Source organism: Polypterus senegalus, chromosome 3 (assembly GCF_016835505.1).
Source record: "Polypterus senegalus isolate Bchr_013 chromosome 3, ASM1683550v1, whole genome shotgun sequence".
NCBI lineage: Eukaryota > Metazoa > Chordata > Cladistia > Polypteriformes > Polypteridae > Polypterus > Polypterus senegalus.
Genome location: NC_053156.1, coordinates 49,191,500 through 49,209,420, shown reverse-complemented (window position 1 = coordinate 49,209,420; position 17,921 = coordinate 49,191,500). Strand labels below are relative to the sequence as shown.

Genomic DNA, 17,921 nt, shown 5'->3' with positions numbered 1-17,921 from the left:
AGCCTATGATCCTTTCACAGGCTTTGATGATATGTTGCAGATTGGCCTTAGTCTGAAGAGAAGCAGCACCAAACCAGACAGTTCTACTGTAGATGAGGTCAGAATGGACTCAATGATGAACTGCGATGGACCAATAGTGTTTGAGGAAGATGAATGTAAAAGGTAACCTTACAATGAAATACCAAAGGGGTTAGAATTGAGCCACCAATAATTTCAAAGGGAAATCAACTTGTAGCTGATAAATGCACAAGAATCTTTAAGCCAGAATTTAACAAATAACACAAGACTTTCTTTAAGTTATTCACAAAGTTGGAAAGTGTTGTACTCAAAATGATAACACTTTACATCACCACAGAGAGGATGCCGACGATCATGATTTCCGGGACCACACCTCTAGAACCATCGACTGCATGCAGCAATGAAGCCACAATTTTGTGGTAACTTAAAAATTTTGAATGCAGCTTCTTAGACAAGCATACATGAAAATAAATGAAAAATGCTGACCGCTGCTGAGAGTTGACTCTACAATAAAATAAAAATAAAAAGACGAATAACATGGGAGGTCAATCATCACCCCAAAAGCGGATAGTAGACGTCATGTAGTATATGTGTAACAAATTTCAGGTCAATCGGTCAAACAGTTTTCAAGCTACAGGTGATTTAAAATCCTGGACAGACAAACAAACAGCCACGGTAGCGTATTATATATCAAGATAGCATTTAATAAAAAAAACATTTTACAACTAATTTTATAACATTTATTTGAGAATTTTTAAAGTTAATGTTTGTGATTAACATATGTGGTGTATTACCTGGGTTCATAGTCACATCTAGATTTTATACAGTCCACTGTGTGTGTCATTATTGAAAATTATTCACCAATAATGTGACACTTGGTACTACTTCTCTATTGCTAATCTGTTCTCCAGCCCATTGAAAAGTCATCTTAGATCCTGGGAGCATTGGAATCATCAGATGGAAAGATTCTGTCATCAGATTAGGCAGCCTAGGGCAGATTCTACTGTAGAATGCCTGAGAGGCGGGGTACGGATACTTGGCTGAAGATTCCAGGACTTTGACTGAACCTCCCAGAGGTTTGTTCTCTCCTGGGATGTTTCTAACTGGAGCTTTTGTTTTTCTTTCCTCCATTGACAACTGCACATAGCTGAACAATTAATCGTTGTTGAATAGTTTCTACTTTGTTTTGTGTGTGTTTAAACAAATCAATGTCTTATGTGTACTAATTCTGTATTTAGTGATTTGTAAAATTCATACTTGTATTTATACTTGCATTTTATCTGAAAACTTGTCACATTTGTTACATCTGCACTCAGTTGAGAAAGCTGTTCAAAAATAAGCTGAATTTAATTGAATTTGGTCCACTTCCAAAAAGTTGTCCCACCCCTGTTCTAATGGTTAGTGGTGACTTTTCATCCTGCATCTTCCATGCCCTTTAAGGGGTCAGTTTCAAAGATAACTCCTCTATCCCTCCTAATGTAAATGGCCAACATAATCAGTCCTGTTCCCATGTGGGACAGTGTACCCTTCTGATCTCTTTGCAGACTCCAATAGTTGTCTCGACTTCAAAGAGTCAGTTACATCTCTCCATCTCTCACTCTTTAAAAAAGAAGAAAGTTCTCACTGTATCTTTGTAGAAGGAGGTCTTGTAACCTCTTGTATGACCTAACTGGCAGCTCTATCATTAATTAGCATTGTAAATCTACTGGGTCTCATGCCCTCTAGCCCCCTGGGGCATATGGATTGCTCATTGGGACTAACAGAACACAAACTGAGACAAGAAAGAGGTGAGACACAAGTGGCCCCCACTGCGTCTTTGGTGCACCCATTTAGTCACAGAATCCAAATAATCTCCTGAGTCATCCTCAAACAATCTGTCCTACTCACCTCACCCAACCAAAGAACAGGTAAGCAGGAGACCCCTTTGGCCTTGCTCAATTCATCACTTAACATATGGAATGAACATATTTTAAGTGGTAAAATGCATATACATGGAAATGACCTGATGTACATGTTTCATTGCTTGACCATACAGAAAATTGACGTTTTATAAATGTTCCAGTGTTTATAGAGGATATTTTATTTCATTTTATTTTATTTTCAGCCCCATAATTCATACAGTGCTGAAAACAAACAAACAAACAGGCTTGATGGGCTGAATGGTCTCATCTCATTTGTCACATTTCTTGTGTTTCTTACTCTCTTATGTTTAATGCAAATTCATACATAGCCATGCACAATATTATATGCAATGGAGAAAGCAATGCTGGAAGGAACTTTATTTTATTTTCCAAGCATATTTGGGTGAGGGCAGCACGGTGACACATTGCTGCCTATGTGAAGTCTGCTTATTCTTCCTGTGCCTGGGTAAGTTATTCTGCAAGTACAGTATAATGGCTTCTGCTCATATCCAAAAGACACCAGTGTGAAGTTAATTGGCCAGTTGTCCAACTGGGATCCCAACCATTTCTACTTTCTCTTTATGTTCATTTTACAGTGGATTGTGCCATGAGAAGGTCAAGTACAACCACACAATAACTACTGTATTAATACCAAGCAAATGAAGACATAACCATACAATTTGAGCAAGAAAAAAATTCATTAATTATTCATTCAGCCAGTCAGTCAGTCAGTCAGTCAATCAAACATTGTTTAGATTCACATTTTCTGAAAAACTAGAATCAACATCTATAATTCATTGCCAATACCAAATTGAAAGAACAGCTTAAAATAAACATTTTATAGCATATCAATTAATAGCTGGATATTTCATATAATAGAAATGATACTTCTCGATTTCAGCAGAGAGAAAATAAGATTTAACTTATTTTATACATAGCTAATGTATTTTGGTAGGGAGAATTGAATATTATACAGCAATAAATGCCCATCTGCATTCTTTGTCTCTTGTTGAGAATATATTAACTTATATAGTTTCTTATGCATTTTTGTAACAACCTGTTTAAAGAAGCATCTTTTATGTAATTTTCAGGAAGAAGAAGAAGAAGTAAAGTCTTTTTCCACAATAAAACTGACTGAGTAAAACATAATAAATTTAGATTCACCATCAAGTTTGTGTAACAGTCCCAGAGTTATCTGAATAGCATAAAGGAAAACGCCAGCTGTTTTATAATCTTATACACCAAATTCACATGAGGACAGTGAAGAATAATTTGTTGAAATTTTTATTACAATATTCTTTTGTAAATTAAATAAAGGTGACCCGCATAATGGTCTTTGACTTAATAAAGAAGACAGAAGAAAATAATTAAACTTTCTACAAAAAAGGTAAGTGGCGCAACACTTTTTGCATATAATCCTGTTTAGTAGGACTTGCTCTGTTGGGAAGATAGGCTTAAATTTTGAAACTGTATTACATAGTCTAATTAAGCTAAGATTTTTATTACATTTCGGTTCTGCTTTTCTCCTGTTAGATCTGAGGGCTGCATTTGACACCATCGATCACAATATTCTTAGGAATCGCCTTAGTCAATGGGTGGGCTTCTCTGGCAGTGTCTTAAATTGGTTTGAATCCTACCTGGCAGGGAGAAAATTCTTTGTTAGTTGTGGTAATCACATCTCAAAGACACATGATATCCGATATGGTGTTCCACAAGGCTCTATCCTGGGTCCGCTGCTTTCTCAATCTATATGCTTCCGTTAGGTCAGATTATCTCAGGTTACAACGTGAGCTATCACAGCTATGCTGATGACACACAGCTGTACTTATCAATAGCACCTGATGACACCGACTCTCTCGATTCACTAACACAATGTCTGACTGGTATTTCTGAATGGACGAATAGTAATTTTCTCAAACTAAATAAAGAGAAAACTGAAATGTTAGTAATTGGCAATAATGGATTCAATGAGGTTATCAGAAATAAACTTGATGCATTAGGATTAAAAGTTAAGACGGAAGTAAAAAACTTAGGGGTAACTGTTGACTGTAATCTGAATTTTAAATCACATATTTATCAGACCACTAGGACAGCATTTTTTCACTTAAGAAACATAGCAAAAGTTAGACCTCTTATATCATTGAAAGATGCTGAGAAATTAATTCACGCTTTTGTTTTCAGTAGACTAGATTACTGTAACGCACTCCTCTCAGGACTACCCAAAAAAGAAATAAATCACTTGCAACGAGTGCACAATGCAGCTGCTAGAATCCTAACTAGGAAAAGAAAATCCGAACACATTTCTCCAGTTTTGATGTCACTACACTGGTTACCTGTGTCATTCAGGATTGACTTTAAAATACTGCTCATGGTTTATAAAGCCTTAAATAATCTCGCTCCATCTTATATATCGGAATGTCTGACATGTTATATTCCAAATCGTAACCTTAGATCTTCAAATGAGTGTCTCCTTAGAATTCCAAAAGCTAAACTTAAAAGAAGTGGTGAGGCGGCCTTCTGCTGCTATGCACCTAAAATCTGGAATAGCCTGCCAATAGGAATTCGCCAGCCTAGTACAGTAGAGCACTTTAAAACACTGCTGAAAACACATTACTTTAACATAGTCTTTTTATAACTTCACTTTAACTTAATCCTGATACTCTGTATGTTCAATTCATCATAATAACTATTCATAGTGGCTCTAAAATCCATACTGACCCCTACTCTCTCTTCTGTTTCTTTTTCCGGTTTCTTTGTGGTGGCGGCCTGCGCCACCACCACCTACTCAAAGCATCATGAAGCTCCAACATTGATGGACTGAAAGCCCGATGTCTACGTGACTATCATCATCAGGTCCTTCCATGAAAACCCTAAATACAAAGAGGACTGTTTGACTTATGTTAGGTAGATTGCCCAGAGGGGACTGGGCGGTCTCGTGGTCTGGAACCCCTACAGATTTTATTTTTTTCTCCAGCCGTCTGGAGTTTTTTTTGTTTTCTCTGTCCACCGGACCTTACTTATTCTATGTTAATTAATGTTGACTTATGTTTATTTTTTATTGTGTTTTCTATTCTTCATTTTGTAAAGCACTTTGAGCTACATTTTTTTGTATGAAAATGTGCTATATAAATAAATGTTGTTGTTGTTGTTTTGATCTGTTGCCAGGAAACAGGTACTTTACCGCGACTTCTATTTCATTATTTACTTTTCCTATTAATGAGGTAAATAAGCAGTGTCTAGACCAGGCTGATTCCAGTGTAGAATCAGAAGAATGATTTATTCTAATTTAGCAATAATTCCTATCCTTACCATTAAGTCTTATTGTCAAACTTGAAAGGACTTAAGCACAGACCTGGACATGGTAATTAATTTAACCAAAAAAAGTAGATGGAGGAGTGACAAAGCCTGTTGTAACAGAATAAATATTGTATAATATTTAGAAATATAATATTCTTTAAAGATATTTGTCTTCTGCGGTGGGCTGGTGCCCTGCCTGGGGTTTGTTTCCTGCCTTGCACCCTGTGTTAGCTGGGATTGGCTCCAGCAGACCCCCGTGACCCTGTAGTTGGGATATAGTGGGCTGGATAATGGATGGATGGGTATTTGTCTTTCATTTTCAAGCCACTAATGTCTACTCAGTCAGATGATGATCATGAAACTATAATAACTGAGTACACTTTTGGCTTGCATCTCTATTTTGCCATTAAAGAAATTAATAAAGTTCGCAACAAAGAAGCAGCACTTGTTATTTGTAGTGGCAGTTTTGCCTCAAAAAGTATAAGTTTAAAATATATATTTTTTTTAATCTTTATGAATTTCATGTAACTTTTTGGTTTCTCCTTACAAGTAAAATTAACATTTGGGGTTGTAATGTCAAAAAATCAATTGAGTCATTAAATAAAGTATCTATCTATCTATCTATCTATCTATCTATCTATCTATCTATCTATCTATCTATCTATCTATCTATCTATTAAGTTGGGCAAGAGGGAAGGCACCCGAGCAGTTACACAATAATGGCTTTACTCAATTTTGTGTGATGTTTAACTGCCTGTGTTTGTCCTTGCGTCTCATTTCTGAAATTGTTTTTTTTTTTTGGATTTCAGACACTCAATTGATTTTGGGTTTGGAGATGGCTCAAGACACCTCTTTATTCTACAGGTACTGTATATGGGGAAATTTACTTTAAACTGCAAAGAAACAAAATTTTAGATACTGTATACACTAAATTTGGCAAATGTCAATTTTGCCAGGGATGATGGTCAACTCATACAGTTGCACACATGACTGTTAAATTTTGTCCAAACTAGGAAATTATATGCCTGTTGACAAGTCAAAGGGGAAATGGTTTTAAGCCAGTGTCACATTATACAATCTCCAGTCATAGCATACAGTAAGTCAGACTTGCCGAGTGCAGTTGCGAGTCTCATCCACACATTTCGTCAATTTAAGCCAATGCAACATTACATGTAATAGGGTATGTCATATTTGCTGGTGGCAGGGTTAGGGTTTCAGAGATATAGCAAAAGATACTGAACAAAAGACTTGTTGTTGAGAGAAAAAAAAAGTCAGATTTGGTATTATCTCTTCAGGATCTCGGTAGCATAAGCTAATTAAAACTTAATAATTCATTTGTGTAAATGAGAGGGAGGTCAGTGGAATAGTGAGGATACAGGGAGTAGAGTTGGCGAAGGTGCATATAGCACCATAATAATATAGCATTCATAACAAAAGAATTTACCAAAAATGAAACAACAAAGTCCAAAACAGTTTATGGAACTATTGCTGCAAACAAAGCTATTATTTTTAAACACTATTCATAGGAGTTTGGAGGACTTTCTTATACCATTTAATACTCAGTCTATGCAGATTTTAACTTACATCTCAATTTTAGCAGTGATTTTTAACATTCTTTATCTCTTATGTAGTGTTTAAGCACACAATGCACAGAAAACAACTACTAAGCACAGACACCTCTGTTACTCAGAGCCTGAATGACAATACTTAAATTTTCATTCTTCTTTTTCATTCTTCTTTATTCTTTTTTTGATATTTTGATGCAAATCTCTCCAGCTGACGTATTGAAAGGTTACTGAGACGGAACCAGCCAGGCAGGAAAAAATTCAAGGCATAATGCTGTAAATATAATGAAATAGAGATACAGATTGTGTGAGTGACTTTCTATGTCCTTTACTAGAGAGTCTGTGTCTATGAGCAAAAAAGCATGTAACTTTAAAAGTGAAGAAAATTCAGCTCTATAAATGTATAAGATTAATATTCCCTAAAGAAATTAATAAATGGTAAAAGGCATGTGGAGATGAATGGTTCTGGAAGTACCCAGGGCACCTAAAAATCTGTTTCTCTGATGTTATCAATTATACCGTATACACAATTCTTTAACAACTTTTTTATAATTAACTACAAACTGAGAAAATTTTTACGAATCAGAAGCTAGCCCAAGAATTAACCTAAACATAACAAAAATGTGAGGTGAAATATATTGAATAAGAAAACAAATCATATATATAAATAACACATTTGTTCTTTCAAAACATGAAAGCCAATGCTTCAGAAAAAGTGGATCCTCCATACATTAATATTAAATAATTTCTGCTTCTCAATTGGAAGTGTGTGGATGGCACAGGGGTTAGTGCCGCTGAGTAACAGGTCCAGAATCTTAGCTTCTTCTCCTAGTCTAGGTACTGCCTATTTAGATTTGTTCATTCTCCCTTTGCCCACATGTCCCTTTTATTAAGTGTTTTTTCCTCACATCCCTTGTTAATCCTCTTCAGAAAGGCAAAAAGGCATTAAAATGTTTCACAGATTGGGAAGAAATGAGTAAAGCTGTGACAACCCAGCAGGACAATTGATTGAATTGGCTCAACCACATGCTCTGCAAGCTCTTACATAATTCTTCCACATCCTGAAGAATTGAAGCCACTTCTTTCTGAATTCACAGGATGGCCTCAGCTCCAATTTCTACTCAAATACAGCAATAAAGTTTTCTAAAAAAAATAAACTCTGGTTTAGCAATACCAAGAGACCATTGAACCTTTTCGGAGGAAGTATATTGTTAGAATATAGAGTGTCTCCTTAGAATTCCAAGAACAAAACTTAAAAGAAGTGGTGAGGCGGCCTTCTGCTGTTATGCACCTAAAATCTGGAATAGCCTGCCAATAGGAATTCGCCAGGCTGATACAGTAGAGCACTTTAGAACACTGCTGAAAACACATTACTTTAACATGGCCTTTTTATAACTTCATTTTAATCGTAATTTAACTTAATCCTGATACTCTGTATGTTCAATTCATTACAATAACTATTCATGGTGGCTCTAAAATCGGTACTGACCCCTACTCTCTTTTCTGTTTCTTTTTCCGGTTTCTTTGTGGTGGTGGCCTGCGCCACCACCACCTACTCAAAGCTTCATGATGCTCTAACAATGATGGACGGATTAAAAGGCAGAAGTCTACGTGACCATCATCATCATCAAGCCCTTCCGTGAGAATCCTAAATCCAAAGAGGACTGTTTCATTTATGTTAGGTAGAATGCCCAGAGGGGACTGGGCGGTCTCATGGTCTGGAATCCCTACAGATTTTATTTTTTCTCCAGCCGTCTGGAGTTTTTTTGTTTTTTCTGTCCCCCCTGGCCATTGAACCTTACTCTTATTCGATGTTAATTAATGTTGATTTATTTTGTTTTATAATTGTGTCTTTCATTTTTCTATTCTTTAATATGTAAAGCACTTTGAGCTACTGTTTGTATGAAAATGTGCTATATAAATAAATGTTGTTGTTGTTGTTGTTGTAGAATAAGACCACTATTTGATTTCCCAGATGATACATAATTAAACTCAACTGGAAAACAAGACACATCTTACTGGCCAAGAATTTGGACTTTATGCATACTTCAAAAGAGTAACAATGATCAATGTAAATTATTAATGTGTATTTACCCTGACCTGTGATGCCATCAATTTACTGCCAAATACATATTCAATGACATCATAATTATGTTCAGTGGAACAATGTATGAAAAACAAAAAGGCGCAATTATCAATTCCATCAGTGTCAGTGAAGTACATCTGACATATCTATTTCTTGCTCAAACTGAAGAGAGTTGTTACGATTTTGGTGTATTAAACTAGGACTAAGTGTTTCAGTTAATTGAAGAGGCTTCTTGTACTTTTCAATTCTTTCAAATTATTAGCTAGACTAATTTGTGAGCACAGTGATTGGTAAAACAACAACTAAAATTCTTAATATATTTGAGATAGTAATAAGAAAATCTGTACTTGCCTGATAGAAAAAGATAGGGACCAAATCATTAGAGGCTCCATCTTAACTGGTCCATAATAAGGACTTCATTTAGAATTACTTAACACAAGTATAAAATAGCAATTTTATGAAATGTATCCATCCATCCACTTTCTAACTTGCCTATCCAGTTAAAGGTCACATGGAGGTTGTCTGTTTTAGTAAAACTGGTCAAAGTACAAGGTAAGAACAATCCCTGAATGAAGTGCCAATTCACTGCAGTGTATACTTATGCTTGTACAATGCCAATGATCCTCAAGTACACATTTTTGTAAAACCAGGTTATGAAAAAATACTCATAAAGGCAATGGTAAAAACAGCAATAGCTCCACACAGGAAGTACTAGGACTGGTCTTAACTCAGGTGATGTGCAGCAGCAAAGGAAACCACTATGCCATCTATTAAAAAAATTACATTTCTCTAACCTGCAAAGCATGGGACAGGCAGCCGCTGGTAAAGGTGCTGTAGCCCACTGTGCCGAGGGCCTCCTTAGCATAGCTATCTGGATCCTTCACCAACAAATTGGGGTTCAGGTTGTATGCCATGTTGGTAGAAACTACCAAAGGCATCACACACTGCGGAGACATAGAAAAGAAGAAATTGATGGTAATAGTGTTCACATGTTGTGTAACAAGAGCCAAGCCAAACAACTTTTTCTGCTCCAGTTACTTGTTAATACTGATTCTGGACCTGTCGTGGCAAAAGGCAGCAAACCCTTTACACAAATGCATTGAAGCACCTAGGATGGCATATTGGGTCAATGCTTTGATATTTTATGTTGCTGCTTCCCACTTCCAAAGACCTTCTGTTTTCAGAAAATTAGAAGGAAATTTAAAAATTAATTGTTGGTGAGAACATAATTTGCAGCTCTACCTTCAATAATATTGCCGATCCTCCCCTCATTGATCTTTAAAGGGTCAAGTCTTTAAGACGGTGGCTTTCAAAATTTTTTTTCTCATGACCCAATTTTGTATTTTTTCTGTCTTTGAAAACCAGAATCGCAGCTAACTGTCATCCCGGAGGGTCTCTCTTGGAGAACTGTCAGCCCAGGCCATAGTGGAACAATAGCATTTGCTTAAACTGCCCATGGTGACAAATTGCAAGACACTTTGGAAACCGTACCCAACCCTTTGCAATTGAACACTACTGTGAATCACGACACTGCACAATCCAAATTCAGACAGCACATTTGCGTTAAGATAGTCTTTCCATTACCAGTTTCCTACAAGAAGCAACATGGCTGCTCTCTTTTACATCAGAGACTGTGTGCTGCCCAAAATAGTTTGGGTTGGCCTTGTCCTGCAACTTGTCACATAGGAGGTCCTTTAACCTATTGCCTGCTTTCACTGACCTCTAGTGTCATGGGTGAACACGGCCTGCGTATGTTGCCACTGTGGCTCTCGATACTATGTGAAGAGATCTGGGAAAATTTTAGCTATTTAAAGTTGCCAGCAGCCATACCACCTTCACTTCAGAACAAGTAATCTACCTGAGCTAAGCATGGTTGGTCCTGGCCAGTACTTGGATGAGAGACTATTTAGGAAAAAACTTGGGCTGATGCTGGAATAGTAATAGTTGTTGGTGAACCAACAGGGAGTGCTTACCCTGTGGTCTGTATGTGAATCCCAATGCCACAGTGCAGTGACAGGGAAACTGTGCTGCAAAAATGACGCCTTCCTTCATAGAAGACACACAACTGAGGTCCTGACTCTTTGTGGTCAAAAAACTTCCTGGACATATTTAATGAAAGTAGGGTGTTTCCTGATGTCCTGGCTAATTTGCTCAATGTGGCCTAGTCATTCTGCCCCCCTAATCATCCAACATCTCTAACTGGCTAACTGCATCTCTCACTCCTTCACCAGCTAATGTCAAATGTATGGTGAATGTACTGACAAAAAATGGCTGCCGTCACATCATCCAGGTGGATGATACACATTGGTGTTGGTTGAAGGGCGGCCCCCAAAAGTAAACTACATTGAGCATCTTGAAAAGCGCTATATATGCAATGTCTTCTTCTTCATGTTCTATGTCATGTTAATGATTCCTTTGACAGCTGCAGTCTCCTATTAACTGGTGTGGGATATGGCCTGCCTTTCATCTCGGCCAATACCCCCAGGCCGCCAGGTGGAGGGAGCCCTGCAAGCAACATAGAGGTGCCCCGAGTTCCATCAGGGCATCATGGACAATGTAGTTTTACATCACAGCCCTGCTGGATACCATGGGGACCTCCAGGGGATGCTACAGGAAGATACAGAGACTTTGGTTTCACCTATAACCCGGAAGTACGTCTTAGTCAAGGCAACAGAGAGAACAACGTACTTCCGGGGTGAAGAAAAGGACTTTTTACCTGACCCAGAAGTAATAAGGAACCATGGACTGAAGGACTGTGGGAACACTTCCGGGTCAAGGAATATAAAAGACTGAGAAAGACACCAGAGCGTCAAGCTGAGCTGGGTGGAAGGGTGGCAACGCGTCTGGGAGTGGAGGATTGGTTTATTGATTAGTGTATTGTTTAATTTATGAGTATTATGGAGAGGAGGGTGCTTTGTGCACTGTGCAGTAAGAATAAAGTCAATATTTGGACTTTTATCTGGTGTCTGGCATACCGCTGAGGGTTCAAGGGGGCGATAGCGCCCCCTATCTGTCACACTGGGCACTTATTTGCCAGTATATTTAAGAATGTGTGTGTTTTTGAGTGTTTGGTATCTCTGAATTTTTATTTCAATCTATTGCATAGAATATTCAAACAATCTAGACAAGAACAAGCTAAATGCCCAACAAAAAAGTCCTACCCACCTAATTGTTTCAAAATAATATCAAGTTTAGTTCTGAAGCTCCTTAAAGTCCTACTGTCTACCACAATTCAGTATCAGGTGTGTTATTGTCCTGATACTTACTTGTAAATGCCTCTGATGTTCTATGTAATGTTGATGATAAGTCTGTCTTTATGATCAAGTTCATCAATATGCTTGCAAAATGCAATCATCATTGTCTCTTGAAATTCTGCCATTGAGGCTTAGAGAAACAGAACCGGCCAAGTTACCTGCACAATTGCAGGATATGCACTTAATCAACTTTGCACAATGCCACTCGGCAGACTAATTAACCAGACTGTAGGCATATGATATGATAACCTACACTCATGCTACTTGACATCTACAGGAATTTTTCTGTCCCTCCTTGTACTTAACCTAATGGTCAGAAGGTATGATCCTCAAATGATAAGACATAAATATAATCCTGGTTTAAACAACTATTGATTTTGGTTTTTAACATAATTAATTTTGCATTTTTTATACATAAAGACCATAAACTTTGCTTGTATCAATAATTTTACCTGAACAATGATGCCTTTGTCTTTGTATTCTGCATGTAGACTTCTGGAAAAATAGTTAATAAAACCCTGAAAACAAAAAAACATCCACCAAGGTTATATTACAGTTCCGCTGTCATTGGACTGGTGGAAAGGCAGTTGCATCACCTTTGTTGAGGAGTAGATGTTCGACATTGCATGAGGATGGGATGCCATTTCTGAGGATATATTGATGATCAGCCCTTTTTTTCTGTGAGAAGAACAATAAAAGTCTAAACTGTTATAATCTCTCATAACAAAAAGCCAAGTCATGAATTAAGATCAATAAAGAGATTATAAGGAGGCTTGAAAAGCATCAGGAGGCTAAGGTGACAAGAACTGGAGAATTCTAAATTAAAGTTTTCAAAAGTACCTTTTGATCATCTCTGGCAGAAGCATTATGCTCATCTACAAACAAACACATGCCTGTTAATGAAAATGCTGCTTTACAAGTCAACCTAGTACTAAAGAAATGGAGCAATGGGATGCAAGGCTCACCTGTGTCACGGAGAGGATGTTGCAATTGATCACTTGAATCAATTTCTTTCAATGGAAAAACAGAACATGTCAAATCATGGTATGAATGATAATGAAGAAAATTGCAGTAAAAGAAAAAAAAAGTTTGTCATTAAGTTTAGTATTTGCTGTATATTTGTTTGTTATATCCAAGAAGGCAGGATAACTAGATAGCCTAGAAAGAGTGAAGAGGGTGAGGCATGGCAACATTCTGTTGGCTGTAACCTGAGAAGATGAGGCTTCATCCTCTTCATATTTTACCAAACTGCATGGTTTTAGTCAAAGTTGCAGACAACATTCTTGTTTATTTTATTGTTTATATAATTCTTTCATTTTCTAAACATATCTGGCTTATTACAGGATAATGCATTAATACATTTTAGCCATGTCTTTATTTAAATTCTGGGCCATAGGTTACATTTGCATTTATTCACTTAGCAGACATTTTTATCCAAACCAACTTACAAAAGAGGTCAACATAATCAAGTAAACAACAGTCCTGGGACAGTTTTGGAAGAAGTACTATGGGACAAGGTTATAAAACTGATAATCAGAAGTGAAAAGCAACAAAGGACTAATTACTGTCATTCTACTTAAATTAACCTATTAAAGCCATTATTAGTTAGACAAAAGTTTGCTGAACAAGGAACTTGTCAAATGCTTCTTAAACACAGTTTGGGAGTTAGAACGTTGAATGGAGGTGGGCAGCTCATTCCACAAGCTAGAAGCTGCACACGAAAACCATCTGGATTGAGATTTGATGCTACATAGAGGTGATATTACCAGACTCTATTCAGTAGCAGACCTGACTGGGCAAATGATTTCATGAGTGCTTTTAAACACATAGGTGTTGACGCATTGATTACTTAGTAGGCAAGCATTAAGGATTTGAACTTAATGCACGCCACCAAAGGGATCCATTGTAGCAACCTGAAAAGAGGGGTGACATGTCTGTCTTGGCAGGCTGAATATAAGATATGGCACTGTATTTTGAATCGTCTCCAATGGCTTGGTATTACGTGCAGGTACCCCTGCCTGTAAAGAGCTACAGTAGTCCAGACGTAACACACCAAAGCCTAAACCAGGAGTGGTGTTGCATACACCATTAGACATGGTCTAATCTTGCAAATGTTATATGGAGTGAATCTGCATGTAAGAATGACAATTGCCATGTGATCAGTGAAAGATAGTTGGGCATCGATCAGTACTGAAGATTGCATACTGAGCATAATGAGCCAAGCTGAAGAGAGATGGGGTGATGAATAGTCGGACCGGCTAAGATAACAACGAGATCCATCTTTGTCAGTTTGAGCTGGAGATAGTGTTCCTTCATCCTTCATACCCTTACAATGGAACACCCGATTGGAACCAACACTAGACAGGAATCTAGCCCATCACACCAGGTTCATTTATAGTCCAAAATCAATCTAACCATTTCTAACCTAAAAAACAATGCAGACAGGAGAGAACATTCAAACTTCCAGAAGGAAAGCAATCAATGACCCTAGAGGTATGTTACAGCAATGCTAAAAACTGCCCAATTGAATTTTAATAATAACCAACCAATACTACACACATTCAATAGTTTATGTGCTAGACTCTAAAAAATAAAGAACAATACAGAACTCAAGAAAGTATTTCTGAAACCGCTCAACACCAAAGATTGGTACTTACCTCTGCTGGGTTTATAATATCAAGTAGCCGGCAAAAATAACCTGCATATATCATTCCAACATTGTTGACTATATGAACACAAAAAAAAGTACATTAGGGACAGGGAGCATAAATAAGGTGTATGCAGAATATATGTTTTATGGGGATCTCCAACCACTAGGAGGTCCACAAGAACAAGCATACATACAGTTTTTACCTGCTTTCAAATAATTGGCCCGTACAGGGAGATAGATTAAATAATTACAATTTAACATGTTCACTATTACCTCTTTAATTAAGAACAAAAACTTATGCTTTGTGCAAAACCCTCTATACTGCACTATCTTGATACTTTGTCATCAATATGCGATTTTAAATAATCATACACTTCTAGAGGTTAAAACAAATTAAAGTATTAGTTGGCTAGTTATACTTCAAAGAGACACTCTGAACAACTGCATCCATCATTCCATCAATCCATCCATTTTCTAACCCACTTAAACAGTTCAGGGTCAATGGAAGCCAGTGTACTATACTGGCAGAACTGCTTTCAAGGAGGGAAATCACACTTAATAGGGGAGGTAGACTCGTGCACACAACAGCATTGACACTTATACCAAGCCAAATTATATTTGGAAATTAACCTATCAGGCATTTCTTAGGGATGTGTGAGAAAAATTGGAATAACCAGAGGAAAACGCATGCAAGTATGGCGGAATGTATAAATTCCACAGCGGCAGTGCCAAGGCACGTACTGAAGCACAGGGCCTTGGAGTTGTGATATTTACACCCAGGCCTGTCCCCTGGGGTTCTGTACCTTACTTCTTTATTGGTAGACATCATTAAAATTCAATTCTGAAATGTCTTTCTTTAATGATTTCCCAATTTGTACATGTAACACATGAGGTTTTCTTTCCACAACCCCATGTAAGAGAAAATTTCAAAGTGCTCATCACCAACACTTCAATAGGTAGGTTTGCTTGTCGGCAGTGCCATCAAAGCCTACAACCCCCATCTCTGTATTTGCAAAGTGAGAGTACTGCTCAAGTCCATGGCCACGAGATGAATGCTTTGTGTCTCATGTCTCATGTCTGCTGGGTCAAGCACTGTGCGATCAATAAAAACATTGATAGAGTGAGCATAGTTTGTTAGAAAGCCAAATAAAATTCTTAGGATGGACGCCACTGACTGGCAATTCACTGTTGTGTTATTCACTGTTAACCATCTGTACGTTTTGTTAGCCTGATTTCTAATGATGCAGAAGATAGCTGATTGTTTTCAGCTGCTTATTTGTACAGGTCTGTGGTATCATAAAAGGTGTGTCATTAAACCTGATCAATAGCTTCAAAGATAAAATTCCACTTGATAGCTTCATTTGACTTTGTCTTGCCTATTGCAGGGAAACTTGTCAAATTTACTGGTGCTCTCACATCTTTTGAACTGGAGGAGATGAGCTGTAATGTTTAATGGGCATTCTAAAAAGTTACATTGCTTTTGGGACACATTTATGGTCAAAAGTCTTTGGAAAAAACAGACGTGTTTAAATGATTTATTTTTTAAAAAGTAACTATGTCTGAAGAGATATTGAATGGAATAGCTATATTCTCTATTGAAAATACTCAAAAAAAAGTTTAGATTATGAGGATTTAATAGATTTCACTGAAGTGAAAGTCAGATAAATAAATTCTCAAAATAACCCGCTGTTATTCATATGAATAAACCTTATATTTTGCATAACATAGGTTGATTTTTTTTTAAATTCTAATGAGGTGATAACATTTCATTTTGAATCCGTTTCATGGCCAAAAACATTACTATCCGTGGTAAGTAAACACATAAAGAGGTGACTGTTTCCCTTAACGTATATTGCTAAAGTGTTAAGTCTCAAAAAACTTAAACTTTAAAGCACTTTTCTTTTATGACTTTTATTTCACATGGTCATAATTGAGTGGCCCTGCACTCAAAGAAGAATTAGGAAGAGAATGAACCAAAGACTAGAGAAAAAAGTGATGAAAGTGGAGCACAAGATGCCATTACCAGAAGGACTGGTTGAACCCATTGAGCGATAGATTGGGGCAGAGTAGATCAATGGCTCCAGGTGACTTACTGCAGTGACCAAAAGAGGTGGCATTTGGAGAGATGGAATGTGAGCTGGGGGTCATTTTGATTGTCAGTGGTGACTCAGGTGGTTGAGAGGAAGACTGAGTTTAGAAGGGTCTCATGTCTGTTGACTGACGAGAGAGAGAGAGAGCAATAGAGATGGAAGGTCCACTAGTGGATTTTTTTATTTTGTGTTTTAATGTACTTATTGAAGACCTTTTTAAATGGCTGCACTTGAACTCTTTTTGCACTTGATTTGCACATCAATCTTATTGTGTCCTCACTTTCCCTAGTCCAACCTCAGTTACAAAGTACAAGATGCTTCAGAAGAGATGATGATTGATGATTTAGGATGGGGATGTGTGTACAGTAATTTCAAGTTGTACGTCCATCTTTCCATTTTCTAAACTCATTTCTTTCCATTTCAGGATGACTGAACTCTATCCTGGCTCATACTAAACAAAGCAGGAAGCAGTTATTGATGTGATGAACTTTTAAAAAAGGGTGTTTCTTCTATTCAGTCACACTTGTCTGCAGGTGTGTAGACTAACCTGACATTATTCAGTACATTCATACTTTAATGTTTGAACCTTGCTCTTTCCATTGCAGATTTGCCAGTACCAGTCAGTATGAAGAGCAAACCAGAAACTAATTGTGGACTTTGTGCAAGTTTATTAGAAGGTTCTCTCATGCACACACACTCACTTACTCATTAACACCAAGCCAACTGAATGTCACTAGGTAACCTAATATGCATATCATTTTACTAAAAGTGGAAAGTAGTGTTCCTAAAGAAAACCCCAAGCAAGAAAATGTGTCAACTGCACATTGACTGTAGGGCCAATAACTGAACTTACAACCATGGAGTTATATAATTCACCAGCAGTACTAAGCACTGCACCTCTCTGTCACAATCACTTTATAAAAAGGATTTTATTTTTTATGGTATACCTAGAATTCCAATTTCTAGGCCTTTCAGCTTTTCTTCAATGCCTTCATAAATGGAGTAACCTCCAGTGAAGTCTGCTTGAATGATGCGAGTTTTTTGACCATGTTGCTTTTCT

The 17,921-nt window shown here is 37.2% G+C and overlaps 1 protein-coding gene across 1 annotated transcript in view; it reads right to left on the bottom strand.

Annotated features, from left to right (window-relative positions):
- Positions 1-6,004: 6,004 nt before the first annotated feature.
- Positions 6,005-17,921, bottom strand: part of LOC120525124 (very-long-chain 3-oxoacyl-CoA reductase-like) — a 61,039-nt gene continuing 49,122 nt past the window's right edge. Inside the window, exons 4-11 of the mRNA XM_039747164.1 lie at positions 17,809-17,919; positions 14,779-14,846; positions 13,087-13,131; positions 12,962-12,996; positions 12,718-12,799; positions 12,574-12,639; positions 9,662-9,811; positions 6,005-7,055 (exon numbers count right to left, since the gene is read on the bottom strand). Coding sequence (XP_039603098.1) covers positions 6,945-7,055; positions 9,662-9,811; positions 12,574-12,639; positions 12,718-12,799; positions 12,962-12,996; positions 13,087-13,131; positions 14,779-14,846; positions 17,809-17,919 — 668 coding nt within the window. The 3' untranslated portion in view covers positions 6,005-6,944. The remainder of the gene's footprint in view (positions 7,056-9,661; positions 9,812-12,573; positions 12,640-12,717; positions 12,800-12,961; positions 12,997-13,086; positions 13,132-14,778; positions 14,847-17,808; positions 17,920-17,921) is intronic.